This window comes from Odontesthes bonariensis, chromosome 5, assembly GCF_027942865.1.
Source record: "Odontesthes bonariensis isolate fOdoBon6 chromosome 5, fOdoBon6.hap1, whole genome shotgun sequence".
In the NCBI taxonomy this organism is placed as follows: domain Eukaryota; kingdom Metazoa; phylum Chordata; class Actinopteri; order Atheriniformes; family Atherinopsidae; genus Odontesthes; species Odontesthes bonariensis.
The window spans coordinates 20,804,628-20,818,870 of record NC_134510.1 but is presented as its reverse complement, the minus strand read 5'-3'; the positions used below and the strand labels follow the sequence as shown (position 1 = coordinate 20,818,870).

General features: G+C 41.3%; 1 protein-coding gene across 2 annotated transcripts in view; it reads right to left on the bottom strand.

Annotated features, from left to right (window-relative positions):
* Positions 1 to 14,167, bottom strand: part of kcnn4 (potassium intermediate/small conductance calcium-activated channel, subfamily N, member 4) — a 26,336-nt gene extending 12,169 nt beyond the window's left edge. Inside the window, exons 1-2 of one of the 2 annotated variants that reach the window (XM_075465261.1) lie at positions 13,505 to 14,167; positions 6,012 to 6,107 (exon numbers count right to left, since the gene is read on the bottom strand). In XM_075465261.1, the coding sequence (XP_075321376.1) occupies positions 6,012 to 6,107; positions 13,505 to 13,909 (501 nt within the window). In that variant the 5' untranslated portion in view covers positions 13,910 to 14,167. The remainder of the gene's footprint in view (positions 1 to 6,011; positions 6,108 to 13,504) is intronic. The other variant, XM_075465259.1, reaches the window with a different exon arrangement.
* Positions 14,168 to 14,243: the final 76 nt, after the last annotated feature.

Below are 14,243 nucleotides of genomic sequence, written 5' to 3'. Positions count from 1 at the left end.
CAACATTTTATGTGTTTTCAATGTTTTATTGTGAACCAAACAAACATTGGTTAATGAGATTTGAAAATCATTGCATTCTGTTTTTTACTTGTATCTTACACAGCATCCTAACCTATTTGGAACTCAGGTACAAAAGCAGTGGCTGGGAGCTGAGGAGCAAAGATGGGCAAAAACGGACCTCAAGTTTATTTTACAAAAAAATTAAAAACAACGTTCTTTAAAGAAATATGGGAATGGAGCTGGAGATTCCCCCCTACAGTGCATAATATCATAAAGCAATTCAAGGAATCTAGAGGGGTTTCAAAGCTCAAAGGGTAAAGGGACCAAACCTAAACTGGACACCCGTGATCTGCAATCTCAAACAGCAGAGCATTGAGAATGTTAGTCATTAATGTAACCACATGAACGAGGGATTACTGTGGGAAATCTTTGTCAAGCGCTTTGTTATGGAATTACATTTACAAATGGCACCATAAAACTTTACTGTGCAAAACAGAGGCCTTACTTTGGCCGTGTCCTGAGGTAGCGTTAACTTCACTTGACATGGACGCATCTTAGATGGACCATCACACAGTGGAATTGTGTATTGTGGTCAGAAGAATATGGACTTTGTGTGCTCCACACCGTAGACAAAAAGACTGCTATCAACAACAAGTCCAAAAGCCAGGGGTCCGTTTCACGTAGCAGGTTCAACCAACTCTGAGTCTATTCCTGATCTCTGAGTTGATCTACTCTGAGATAGAAAACCCTGAGTTTTCAGTTCCAGAAACGCTGATTTGAGTGAGGTTAATCAACTCTGAGTAAGTTCACCTTGAGTTTAGCGCGTGCGCCACAACTTTAAAAAGCCAGCATCAATGGAGCCCCGATTCGACGAGTCACCTTGGCAACGGGGAAGAGGAGGGGCTACGTTTTTCACCAATCTTGAATTGGAAATCTTAATGCGCTCATACGGCGAGTTTCAATACGTTTTTAGAAATAAGTGCACCGTTGCAGCAGCAAAAGTGTAAGTTTAAATGTAGTCCTTTGCAATCACAATAATATTACAGGGAAACTGCTTGAATGGTAGCCCATTCATTTATATCATTTAGGTGCAATCTCGCGGGGGAGAAGCGCACTTGGCAGCAGTTTAAGATGAAATATAAAAACATTGTTCAAACAGGTGAGACCTCGGCATGGAGGCTCATTTTGATCATGTTTTACACTGTAAAATAAATATTAAGTGGCTATTTGACTGTGCAGTTATTTTATTTCCAACATAATGCTGTTTTCACACACATAAACTATGTCTTCTCATCTATATCATCCATCCATCCATTATCTATACACCGCTGAATCCGTCAGTCGGGTCGCGGGGGGGCTGGAGCCTATCCCAGCGGTCAATGGGCAAGAGGCGGGGTACACCCTGGACAGGCCGCCAGTCCATCACAGGGCCACTTAGAGACAAACGAGACAAATAACCATGCACACTCACAGTCACTCCGAAGGACAATTTAGAGTCATCATCTATATCATGTTCTGTTAAATAATTAAGCCTATTTAAACTAACACAGACTTCTACTGAGCCAACAGAAAGAAGGCAGATGCCCGTAAAACGGGTGGTGGCCACCACCTCTAACGGGAGGGCAGTGGCTGAGGGAATCCCCGGAGGGAATCCACTCCCAAGACACGAGTGCCTTTATAAAATATAATAGGCCTATATGTCTTTTTTAAGCCTATTCATACAAATATTTATTTGTCTTTTATGTCTTTTTTTTCTTTTGTCCCAACACATTCTGATGGTGCCGCTCAAAAAGATAATTGTCTGTAAATGCAAAAATCTGTGCGCGGTCTGATAACCATCTCCGACGAATATTTATTTCTCTGCGCAATAATGCTGCACCTTCATCCACGGGATCGTTGTCAAAAGGACATGTTCGTGAAAAAAGTTGCCTCCTACTGTGCCTAATGGACTTATAGAAGTAGAAGAACTCGCTCTGCTGACTGAATGAATGAGGAAATCAAATGGCGTGTGTGTCTGAAAGAGGGCGGAGACAGAAAGAAACTCAAGGTTTCTTAAATAAAACCTGGTCCCGACCAGGTTAGGTTCAGAGAGTCTGTTACTCCGGTAACTGACCGTGAGGTTAAGTTACCTCTCTTTGTGAAACAGGCTAGAGTTACCCCTCTTTCTCGGGGTTGAGTTACCTCTCAAACTCAGGGTTTCCCTCATTTCAGGGTTAACCTACTCAGAGTTTTCACTAAACCTGCTACGTGAAACGGACCTCAGGTCAGTGCCCTCAGAAAAGCTCATTCATACTTCTGTGATGGTAGCAACAATGTAGAAAATTCTATTGAGATTTAGAGCAACATATGCTGCCTTCAAGATGACGTCTTTTCCAGGGACGTCCATGCATTTTTCAATAAGAGAATGCAAAACCACATTCAGCACAAAGGCATGGCTAAGGAAGAAGAGGGTACGGGTACTGGACTGACCTGCCCGTCGTGCTGATCAGTCTCCAAAAGAGATTCAGATTCAGATTTTCTTTATTGTCATTGTAACGAGTACAACCAAAAGTAAGGTGCAGGCCTTTCAGTGCAGACATCTAACAACTTGTAAACAATATAACTATATAACTATAAAGGGATAGTATGTACTATATAAAAAAACAGTATAAATACTAAATAAAAAAACAATATAAAAACAATATGACTATGTATTAAAGAGAAAGTATGGAGAATTCTGAAACAAAAGAAATGCAGCAATGACCCCTTATTGTTGCACACCTTAAAGGTAGGGTAGGAGATCCTGGATTTTGAGTCCAGCGAAGCTGCATTTTGAAAATACACAGGTAAAAAGTCCCAACCCTTTTCTTCACTTTTCCCCCGAAGGCACGCCTCTAGAGTACATGAACGCGCACGAGCACGAAGGTGCACGAGCGCTGTTCTGACAGCAAGCATCGATCGTTGCCGTATTTAGTATTTAGTTTATGCTAACTATACGTTTAATAATGCTAGGTGCTAGCCAAGCTGGCTCTAGTTTAGCTTCCTGCCAAGCTTCTGGACGTTCACGGAGCAGGGTACGCGCACAGGGAGAAGGAGGGGGAGGGAGGAGCAGATTGCAGTTTGATAGACGGCATCAGTATCCAATCATTGTGAACGGTCCGTTCACAATGATTGGATACTGTTTTTCCTAGATTGTACGTTCTAGAGGCCACTAAAACTTTTCATATTTGTGTCAAAACTTTTAATTAATTGGTTGCAATGGGGGTGTGAAGAGTATTTCAAGCAATATGTAAAAAAATGTTCCAGAAAAAGATCCCCTACCCCGCCTTTAAGAAGAGTTTTCAGGAAGAATGGGGAAAAAAAGGTAACACCTGAAATGCTTCATCTCTTGGCATCCTCGATGCCAGAACTTCTTTTAAAGCGGCAGTCGGCAACTTTTTTTTAGTCATATTAGCTTGAACTGTCATGGGATTCTGGAAGTAGAATATTAAATAGGCTGTTTAGGAAAAATAACGAAATCTGTAGCGCCTTTGAAGCCTGTAATCATGCTTGCAAAAACCGAGCGCTCCCGGCTGTTTTTAACCAATCAAGTTAGGGTGGAGGAATCCTACCTGTCAATCACAGCTTGTGCACACGCTGCTGAGCGTGAGTCTGCCCCAGCTTGTGTGCGCTCACACTGGTGTGAACTCACGTGCACAACCTCGTCCGCAGAGGGGGAGGGGTTTGGGGGGAGATTCTGAGCTTGTTAGAGGTTGGGGGAGGGACCTGAAAGTTGTGTCAGTTCGAATTTTCCGACTTTAGACTCGCAATTTTGAAAACTTGCCGACTGCAGCTTTAAGTGTTGTGAGGAAGAAATGATAAAGTTACAAAGTGGTAAACGCTTTACTGTTCATACTGGAATGTGTCGCAGGCCTGCAATCCAAAAATCGATGTATATCACTAAGTACAATAAAGATGACAAGACAAAACATGAAATCCTGGATCTTGAATACATTCTGTCAGAAATGAAATGACAATAAAAGCAAATGTGGAAATCACATCATCAAATCAAATCAATCGCTTTTTTTTTCTTTTTGGTATTTTTCCTGCTATCCCAAACTTATTCTGATTTGGAGTTTTCTCTATCTTATGGTTGCCCTTCATCTGGCCATTCAGTTAATCCTTGGTCTGAAACAAGCCTTTAGCTCTTGAGGACTGGCCTAGAAGAACACATTTTCCTCTAATAGGTGATGGATTGCTTTTGCAAAGATTCACTTCAGTATTTGAAACACTGTTAAGGTTTACTATGACCTATGTGTCCTCTGTGCTACCCTGTCTTTGTCCTCCTCTATTTACATTACAGTCTTTGTTTTTTACTTCCTGCCTTATCTTGGCAATCCCTTTATTATCTATCTTTTATAGCTTTGCATTTCCTCTCATCACTTGCCTCGCCCTCGCTGATTTCACCTGTCTTCTTTCCTGATTAGTCTTCAATGAATATATTTGTTCGTTCTCGGTCTGTCTGATCTCAGTCTGCTCCTTGTGTTCTCTACATCTGTTTTTGCATCACCCTTTTGTGCCTCCACCGTGGCAGGAGCCAAAGTCGAGATATGTGGCTGTTTCTGTTTCTTTTTCTGGCTGTTGGAGGGATTACATTTGCAAACTGTATTTCATGGAACTCAGTGCTGAGCCGAAGCATGGGCAAAAGTAGAGCCCACTAAATTTATGTGCGGATCAGGATCACTTTTGATAAAAATGACAAAATACTGTACAAGAATGGACTCAGTGGAGAATGAGCTCCCTAAGTAAGACCGTTTTAGTTTGAGCTTTACTTTTTTGTTTACTGTCTGTTTGCCCTCTCTTCAATCTTACATATTGGTTTTCCACTGGAGTATATACCAAGGTCAGTTTTTCTAGCATTTACTGGTAAATCAGATACATTCCTTGTAATTTCCCTTTCTGAAACTTCAAACTTTCATAAAAGAAAAGAAAAACAAAACTCTGTTTTTTTTTCCAGTAATTTAATTTCATAAACAAAACAAAAGGCAAAAAAGATTAAATGCAAATGCTAACACTGCACCATGCTTGAAGAACAGTATTGCGATATGAAAATTAGTTTAAAGCCTCTAGAGTTATGTAGCACACATCTCTGGGAGATAAAGAATAAATGTTTATATTGTTGTATGAGGAAGTAAGAATGTTTCCCTTTTATAAACATAGAGCTTATTGTGGCTCAGTTTGTTGACGAACAAATGAAGAAACTTAGTAGTAACCTTGTCAAAAACTTCCTCTCCTCCCTTTTATTAATGCTACATCTTCATGTTACTACTTGAGATCTCTTCACGTTCTTGAACAGTTTCGTCTGTATATAACTCAAAACCTATTTATCAAAGCTACACCCAGCATTGCTCTACGCTCAGTCTTTTAGTGTCTCCACCCCAAACCTGCCCTTCCTTATCTCCTCTATACACTTGGAGCGGACCTCTCTTATATCAGATGCATGATTTAAACTCTGCAGCCTGCAGGCTAATAAAGTTAAAGAAACTGAGCCCTGAAAAGTAGCTTCGTTATTATACAAATATACGTACAAAGGGCTTTGTCTTCACTGCACTCATTGCAACATGCATGCTGTGAGTGTTTGAGGGAAAATAAAAGACTATTTACTCTGTTTAATTTCAGCCAAATCCCTTCATGTATATTGACATCACACACCGCAGCAGTGAGCCATGTAGACTGAAAGGACATCACAACTGCAATATTGTGTATGCCAGTGTGGACTGAGGTTTTTGTCCAAGGTTGGTTTGTGTGTGTGTGTGTGTTTTTGTTTTTCCTCCTCTTTTTCAAATATATTTTTCATCACGCATACAGCAAATGTAACACAGACAATATATGTTTAGGCCATCATCAGTGGACAAAGAGTTCCTCCTAAAACAATTGGCATCAAGAATCACTAGCAAGGTGTGAGTCTAACCAAGCTTATTTAGAACAAATGTTGCTGGTGTAAAGAGCGATGGACAAAATACATCCAAATGAGAGCACAAAGGCAAACTCACCCTGATGTCTTTATAATGGAAAGCTATAATGAGGATCAGGAGACACCCAGTGGACAGGCTTATGGAACAGTTGATAATCAAAGAGATCTGTGAGCCCTGGGAAGAAAACAGACACAAAGCAGATAAAGCTTTAAAGGACGCTTATTAGTAACAGCTGAAAATGGCTTTCTTCCAGTTCATTTTCTTCACAAACACAGATTCTGAAAGCTACTCGACTAAACGTTTTCTCTGACCTACTGTTGCTCCGATATGGGTGAAAAGACTGGCAGGTTATACAAATTACGTAAAATGCCTTGTGTTATGCTTCAAGAGGTTTTGATGGCTGTTAAGAATTATATTTCAATAAAGGTTCTCCGCTTAACAAAAAAAAAAACACGCAGAAGGTCGTTCCTCCCCACAACAACAACAATACGAGCACTTCTTTTTTATATAATGAACAATAAAAATTATTAGTAAGAAATAATTTTCCAATTTGGGACAAAAAAAGTGTCATTCACTTCAATTCAAGATAGTGAGAATATATACAAATGGGGCATTCTTACTGTTAGCACACACCTGGGAGGGTGTATCATTTGCAATAAAGCTTATCTGTCCCTGCAGCAGTATCTTGCAGCTAACGTCTAAGAATATCATGTACTTAAATGTCACCCTGTTAGTTCACCTAAACGCACCATTAGCATTACTGAAAAAAAACATACTGTAAAAAGGAAAATGATTAACTTCGTTTATCTCAGAGTCTGGAGTGAAAGTTTTCCCAGAAGCTGTCTGAACAGACAAAAAAAAAAAGATTTGTTAGATTACAAGAAGGACACGATCCCACGACAGTCACCACCAAAGAGCAACAGAGCTACTAACTGCGCAGTCAATAGGTGAAAAGGACCTTCTCAGAGGAATCATTAAAAAGCGACGTGTAAATTCTGAAAGAGGTGGTATGAATTTTGGTCAAATCGACGTTGTTGAAAAATGATGAAAACAGTTTTGTTAATTAATGAATTGTGTTCTAACACTGATATGAACCATTTCTATTTCAGAATAGTAAGGAGTTTGTGTAGATTAAATAGTTTGGGTTTTCTTTTTCAGAAAAGAGGAGCATAGTTTCACCCTGCATTTTGTGACACTTCATAGATTAAACCCTCTTCTTTGTGGTGAAGGTTTTGTCAGCGATTCCCTTTCCATTAAAGCATTATCCTTCTGAGTTTGTTATAACTACAGGCTACCCTGTGATTCTTGCCTTTCCACAAGGAGCTTCACCAGAAATTTACAGCAATTGAGTCTAACGAAAAGGAATTAATGATTCTATAATGAACTCCAAAAAAAGTACATAAAAAGCCACTCAACTGCTGAAATGAGTGTGCTTGTAATTAAGTACTTTCCATTCCAGGGAACTGACAGCTTGAGGCACAGATGCACACACTGAGATTGGTTCACATACTGACTGAAGAACAAATCTGGGCTCTGCCACTCCACCTTATGTCACCAGGTTAAGGAGTACCTTTTACCATGATTCATGCATCCAAGAGTAAGTGATGCAACGTCAATGGAAGATTTTAACAGGATCTGATTTACGCTGAAAAAGATAATTGCATACTTTCAAACTTGAGGAAACTTGAGTGTGTAGGCTGTATGGTGTGACGTTCATTGGCAAAGTACATTGTTTTCCACAGTTTCTGCTGTACTATCCACATCATGTCTGTGCTTCATCCAGAACTAATTAGAAGACCCCACAATAGCTCAACATTTCACCACGCACCATAACAGACTACAACAACAAGTTTCTTGCTGAGTTTCTAAAAAAAAATTCATGAAATTTTCCTTTTGGAAACAGTCATTTCAAGCCTGGCAAACCTAATTTGGGTTAACCGTAAAATGGATTGTTTCTTGGACAGAAAGGGAACCTCTGTCACCAGGACAGTCCAACCAATGCACAGCAGATAAACTGGAACTTATGCTAAAGAGTGTGATCCAGTTTGTATGTTGTATAAAAGGATAGAATGAATGCTTCCCAAAACAACAACCTGCAAACCTGACTTTAGTTTTCTAATTTAGTGTGTGAGACAGAGTGGTTTCATTTGTTTTCTTGTAGATTGTCTGTAGTTAACATACAAGTAGCCATCACAGAGAGTAAAACATTAACAAGTTTCCAATTGAAAACTGTAAAAAGAGGCATTCAAAACTTTGACTATAGGGACAACATACACACACTGGTACTACAGACACTCAGCGCAGACACCTACATTAATCACACTGTAATTTTCTTTTTAAAAAGTATTCAAAATCAATACATTTTTTTGTTTGCTGAACAATTATTTGAGGGCCACAGTGCCCTGAGTCCTGACAAAAAACTTTAGGATCCGTAAGCAAGGATTTACCAAAGCAACTGATGAGCAAGAAATAGTCAAACTGGAGCATGATCACCACACAAGAAAAGTGTATCAGGACTGTTCTGATGCTGCTTTAAAACGATTAAACAAGTAACAGGTAAACTCAAAATTGGAGGAAGCCAGATTAAAAGTTTAAAGAGGAGAAGCAAGTGATGCGCAGGGTCAAAACAGTGCACGCCATCAGTGTGTGAAGCAAACGATATTGAGCCGCCTGTCAGCGCAAATCATTATGACATACAATGTGTAATCTCAGAAATAAGAATCCAGCGAGACAGTTGGATCACAAAGTCACACTGACCTGCAAGTTCATAGGGATTCTGTAGGTTGTAGTGTCTTTGGAGAGGCACCAAGCAATTCAACAATGTGTTATATGTGACAGAAACCAAGCAGAAATACACGTCAGCTCTTCCAGATGTTTCGAACATCTGAAGTGGCTGAAGCTTTTTTTTCTCCTTTTTGGACTGAAAGCTTTCAGTTCTGGAATCACATATAGGTTTAGTCAACAATACTCATCAAAATGATCCACCATAACCATAAATTTGGACATGATGTTGGGCTATTAAGTCTCAGTGTGTGGATGTTGTGTTTGATTGTAAAGTCATTCCAGGAAAGTTGGAGAAAGGATGACAGGAGGTCGCATTCAATCCACACACAGAAGCGCACAACCCTGGCCCAAGTACAGCCAAAGTCAGGACGTAGAGACTTTCTAGACTGGTCATGCAACACCATAATTATACACTAAATGATGTGGAAAGATAGCCTGGAGTACTGTTAACAATCTCGCTACAGGGGAAGAGGTGAAATGTGGAAAACGTTCCATAAATAGCCCTGTTTTCATGCATAACCATGCTAGAATATAACTTTGCAGGATGTTGATAACATTGATGGAGCAGCACCAAAATATGCTGTGGTATACTTAAAAACTACTTCAGGAATAAAAAGTTAGTAATACTGTTGTTCACTGTCCGCCACTGCACTGACACTTCACTTTGAGGCAGTTTATTGGCAGCTTCCATCAGATGAAGCATAAGGATGAATGCTCACAGCAGTTATATAATCTATGGTTGAATCAGCAGTGCAGCCTCTCCAAAATAATATGCTTTAACTGCACCACAGAACCCTTTTCCAGTGCATCAGCATTTCCATGGTACCAAAGCCGATGCCTGTTGTTAGAAATGATCGTACAACACCTGTTCTCTCTTCATGTGTGTACTGGAAACAAAAAGTCATACTTGTGCCAGCATTGCTAATTTAACAATGTCTCCAGGTCCAAATCTGTAAACGCATCAGGTATATTTCAAAAGTCCCTGCAACGTTTCCATAAGTTTGTCAAAGAAGAGTAGCTGATGTGTGCTGGAAATGTGGGGCCCTTTGACACTGTAATCAATCACAGCATGAAGGGTGGTCTGATGTTTTGAGGCACGCATGAGAACTTTTTTCCACATGTGGAGCTGGCGCGTGCTGTAGGAAGTCAGAGGGAGTTAATAATTTGTTGATTGTGTGGCCTGGCATTGTTATCCACTGAGATCTGCATGTTAATGTCATGAGGCCGCGCAACCAAACAGTGTATCTGGAAATGGACTTACTAATCAGAAGGTCAGAGGGGTTCAAAGCCCAGGTGCAGATTCTGCGGCTGAGCTGCGCAGGAGTTTGTGCTGTCTGCTAATCAAGAAAGTTGTTATGACAACCAAAATAGACAGTCGTGTAAGGATATTTTTTTCCTGTGCCAAATACGTCAATTTAGTTGGTGAAATAAGCCACAAATTACAACAGTTTCCATGGCAACAGGGAGAGGACGCTGGCGTGATATGTTCGCCGCTTCTCCGCCCAAATGACAGCGTTTTGTTTTTATTGTGTGCGATACATATTCTGCTGTCTTTGAACCTCGCTGCGTTCCTGGTTATTGGTTTAACCGTTTGGGGGACATTATACTTCAACATCCAGGTGCCACTGTGTGACGCTGAATCTCCCTCCTCGGCTAGCATGATGCTAAGCTATTCGGCTGCGGAGTTGTTCTCGTTCACATCATCAGAGCGCTACGGCTCTTCGGACTTGTAGTCCTCACGCGACTACAGCTGATCCTACTTCTTTCTGGGCGTCGGATAACAAACGCGGAGTGGACTTTAAACTTCTCAGGCCTATTGGAAGACACATGTGTGAGTCTCGTCTTAAAATCGAACTCTTCAATGTGCAATCCTTGTCCAATAAAGCATGCCTCATCCAAGAGCACATCCAGGATAAGGATCTGGACATTATGTGCCTTACAGAGACCTGGCATCAGCCAAACAGCTTTTTTACTCTCAATGAGGCCTGTCCTCCTGGACATAAATATCTCCAGAGAACACGGAGCTCAGGTCGTGGCGGCGGCTTAGCTGTCATTTTTAAAGATCATTTTGACCTTTCTCCTGTGACTCTGCCTGAGCTGTCCTCCTTCGAGTGCTTGGCTTTCTGCTCTAAACCACCATATTCAATGACAGTGCTCCTCATCTACAGGCTCCCCAAACCTCATTCCTCCTTTTTCTCTGAGATGTTTGAGACTCTGTCAATGTTCTGTTCCACAAATTCCAACACACTCATACTTGCAAGTATGAGTGTGTGTTACTTGAGTCTCCATACTCATACTTGAGTATGGAGATCTCAACATCCATGTTGATACTCCCAACAATCATCAAGCAGCTGAATTTCTTCATCATCTGGACTGTTTGAACTTGGAACAACATGTCAAATTGCCAACACACTCTATTGGACATACTCTGGATGTTGTCATCACAAACTCTTTAACTGTGCAACATCTCTCTGTTTATGACATGGGAGTCTCTGATCACAAAGTTGTTTATTTGGAGCTTCCCTTTCTGGACCGTGCCACCAATCCAAAGCGGAAGATTTCTTTTAGAAATCTGAAAAAGATCAACCCTGAACTTCAACCTACTGACCTCAATATTCATATTCCTGTCTCCCTTCCAGTATCCATTAATGCAGTTGACTTTTATAACACCAGCCTCGCTAACATCTTGGACCATCATGCTCCTGTTAGAGAGAGAACAGTTACCTTTTCACACTCATACCCCTGTTTTACTCCTGAGCTGAGGAAAATGAAGACAGCTGGTCGAGTGCTCGAGAGACGCTTTTTAGCCTCTGCTAGTCCACAAGCTAGCTTATCAGGAGCATATATATATAGATAGATATATGCAAGGTCTCTCAAGAAATCCCAATCACTATTTTATTCATCTGTTGTACTTTTTTCCTCCATTACTCATCTCCTTCAGCCACGAACAGCTTCTATCATTGACCCTACTAATGTCCTATGTGATAAATTTCTTTCCTTTTTCCATAATAAGATCTAGACAATCAGATCAGCCCTCACCACACTCCCCCCAGCACTTAGCCCTACTACCAATTTACGGCTCAGGAGCTCTCCCCCCTTTTGCTCGTTTCCAGAGGTCTGTGTGTGAAGGAAGTTGAGGCCACTGTCAGGGCCATGAAACCCTCTACATGTGCCCTTCCTTGACCCCTTCCCAACAGCCCTGGTTAAGGCCCATATTGCCTCTCTCAGTCCCCTCATCACTACCATAGTAAATACATCCCTTCAATCTGGTCACATTCCCCCCACTTTGAAATCTGCCATAATCAAACCCCTCCTTAAAAAACCTACCCTGGACCCCCAGGACTTGGCAAACTACAGACCCATCTCCAACCTTCCCTTTCTCGCTAAGGTTCTGGAGAAATTAGTCTCAGTTTACATTCAAGAGCACCTCCATGACAATAGAATTCTGGACAAATTTCAATCTGGTTTCCGTGCGGCCCATAGTACTGAAACAGCTTTGGTCCGGGTCACAAATGACCTGTTGATGACTGCTGATCGTGGCTCTTCTTCACTTCTCATCCTTCTTGATTTGTCAGCAGCCTTTGACACTGTTGATCACCACATCCTTCTCCACCGCCTACAGCACATTGCAGGACTCACTGGCACAGCCCTGGACTGGTTCCGATCATACCTGATGGACAGATCTGAATTTGTCTCCACTGGTCATGCCAGATCACTGAGCCATCCTGTCTCTTGTGGTGTGCCCCAAGGATCAGTTCTTGGACCTCTTCTTTTTAATCTATATATGGTCCCACTTGGGCGCATTATCAGCAGCTATGGGGTCTCTTTTCATTGCTATGCTGATGATACTCAGCTTTACCTTAAGTTAGGTAGCAATGTGCCTGAGACCCCACCCCTTTCATCTTCATCATTGCCAGCCCCCTCACCTTGCCAATTATCCTCTCTCTCCACACTTACAGCTTGTCTGGAGGAGATAAAGGCATGGATGCAGCAAAATTTTCTCCATCTTAACAGTTCAAAAACTGAAATGATTCAAATTGGTACTTTACATCAAATTCAACAACAAAAAATTCTCAACATTACCTTCTCTGACCAGAACATTTCTCTTTCCAGTATGGTCACCAATCTTGGTGTAATCTGATTTGTCCATCTTTTATTTGTGTATTTTATTTGCATTTTACTGTCCCTGCTTTTGAACCTAATATTTTTATTTTATCCCACTGTAGCACTTTGAGATTTTATTGTAAATGTAAAGTGCGTTAAAAATAAAATGTATTATTATTATTATCATTACATAAGTTTAAATTAAATGCAAGTCTATGTAATTATTTTGGATGTGTATTTACCACAGGAAGAGCTGAGAAAGAAATGGCAGCATTATTAATGTTAACAGTGTTAACTGTTAACTTTAGTTCCATTGTATTATGCTGAAAGCAGGCTCTTGTTTTCTTGATTATCCTACCAACAGGCAAAACCAGGAGCATTTACATTAAGTAATACTGCTGGTGTTGGTTCCAAATATAGATGACACTTCTATAATCTAAAGCCTCCGCAGCTTTTATAAAAGAAAAATGTGACATCACCTCAAAGTCTAATTTGTTTTTTTGACATACAGTATATTTGCAAAAGACCATATAATGTGAACAAACATTCAGGAGTAGTGATGGAAACATGCGTCTCTCCAATGGCACATTATATTTCCAATTCTTACTTCTCCTATGCTAAAGTCTGACAGGATCAACTTTTCACTGGCCAAGACCTTGTTGTTGTTAGTTTGTTAGACCTACCGATTCATTAACATAGGGGCATATTTCAGCGTGGATTATCATGAGCAGAATCCCAAGAAGAGCGGTGCCCAAAGCCAACGCGCAGATGCGCTTTCTTTCCTCTATCAAAAGCTTTCTGTGTCGAAGTCTGTAGAGGTCGTCTCCCTCCATATGAGTCGCCCGCTTCCCGGGAAGTGACAGTGGCACTGAAACTTCTGCCGAGTCCCCGCAGTTTCGCCTGATCAAGCCATCGCAGTTTACGCAGTCCGCTTTGGAGTCACCGCGCAGGCTGCGGTTTGTCATCTCCATCTCCAGAGTGCATGCGAGACGATCGCCCTCCCCTCTCTCCCTGTCGTGGATCTCCGCTGCTCCGTCCTCTGTCTGTCCGTTGTGCCCTGTGATGTGCTCCCAAACTGGGGAAGGCATAGTGCGATGGGAGATTTGCGCATAGGTTCCTCTCCCGTTTGTTGCTCATCAAAATAACGGAGTTACCAAAACACTTGGCTATACGCTCTGACGCTCCAACCAACCTGCGCGGCGTGGCTCCGCGCACTGATGTTGTTTGCACAATGCTTGGGGCTGCGTACTCTTATTTGCTTAGTATCCTCAGAGTGTGTGTCAGTGTGCCACGAATAGCATGAGCTGTTGTGTGTGTGTGATGCGCTCTCAAGAAATTGCAATGGGTCTGTGGAATGAAGCACCGTCAGACTGCAGGTTCACTTAAAAGTGTCCCTTTATATTTTTCAGAATTTGCTTTTGA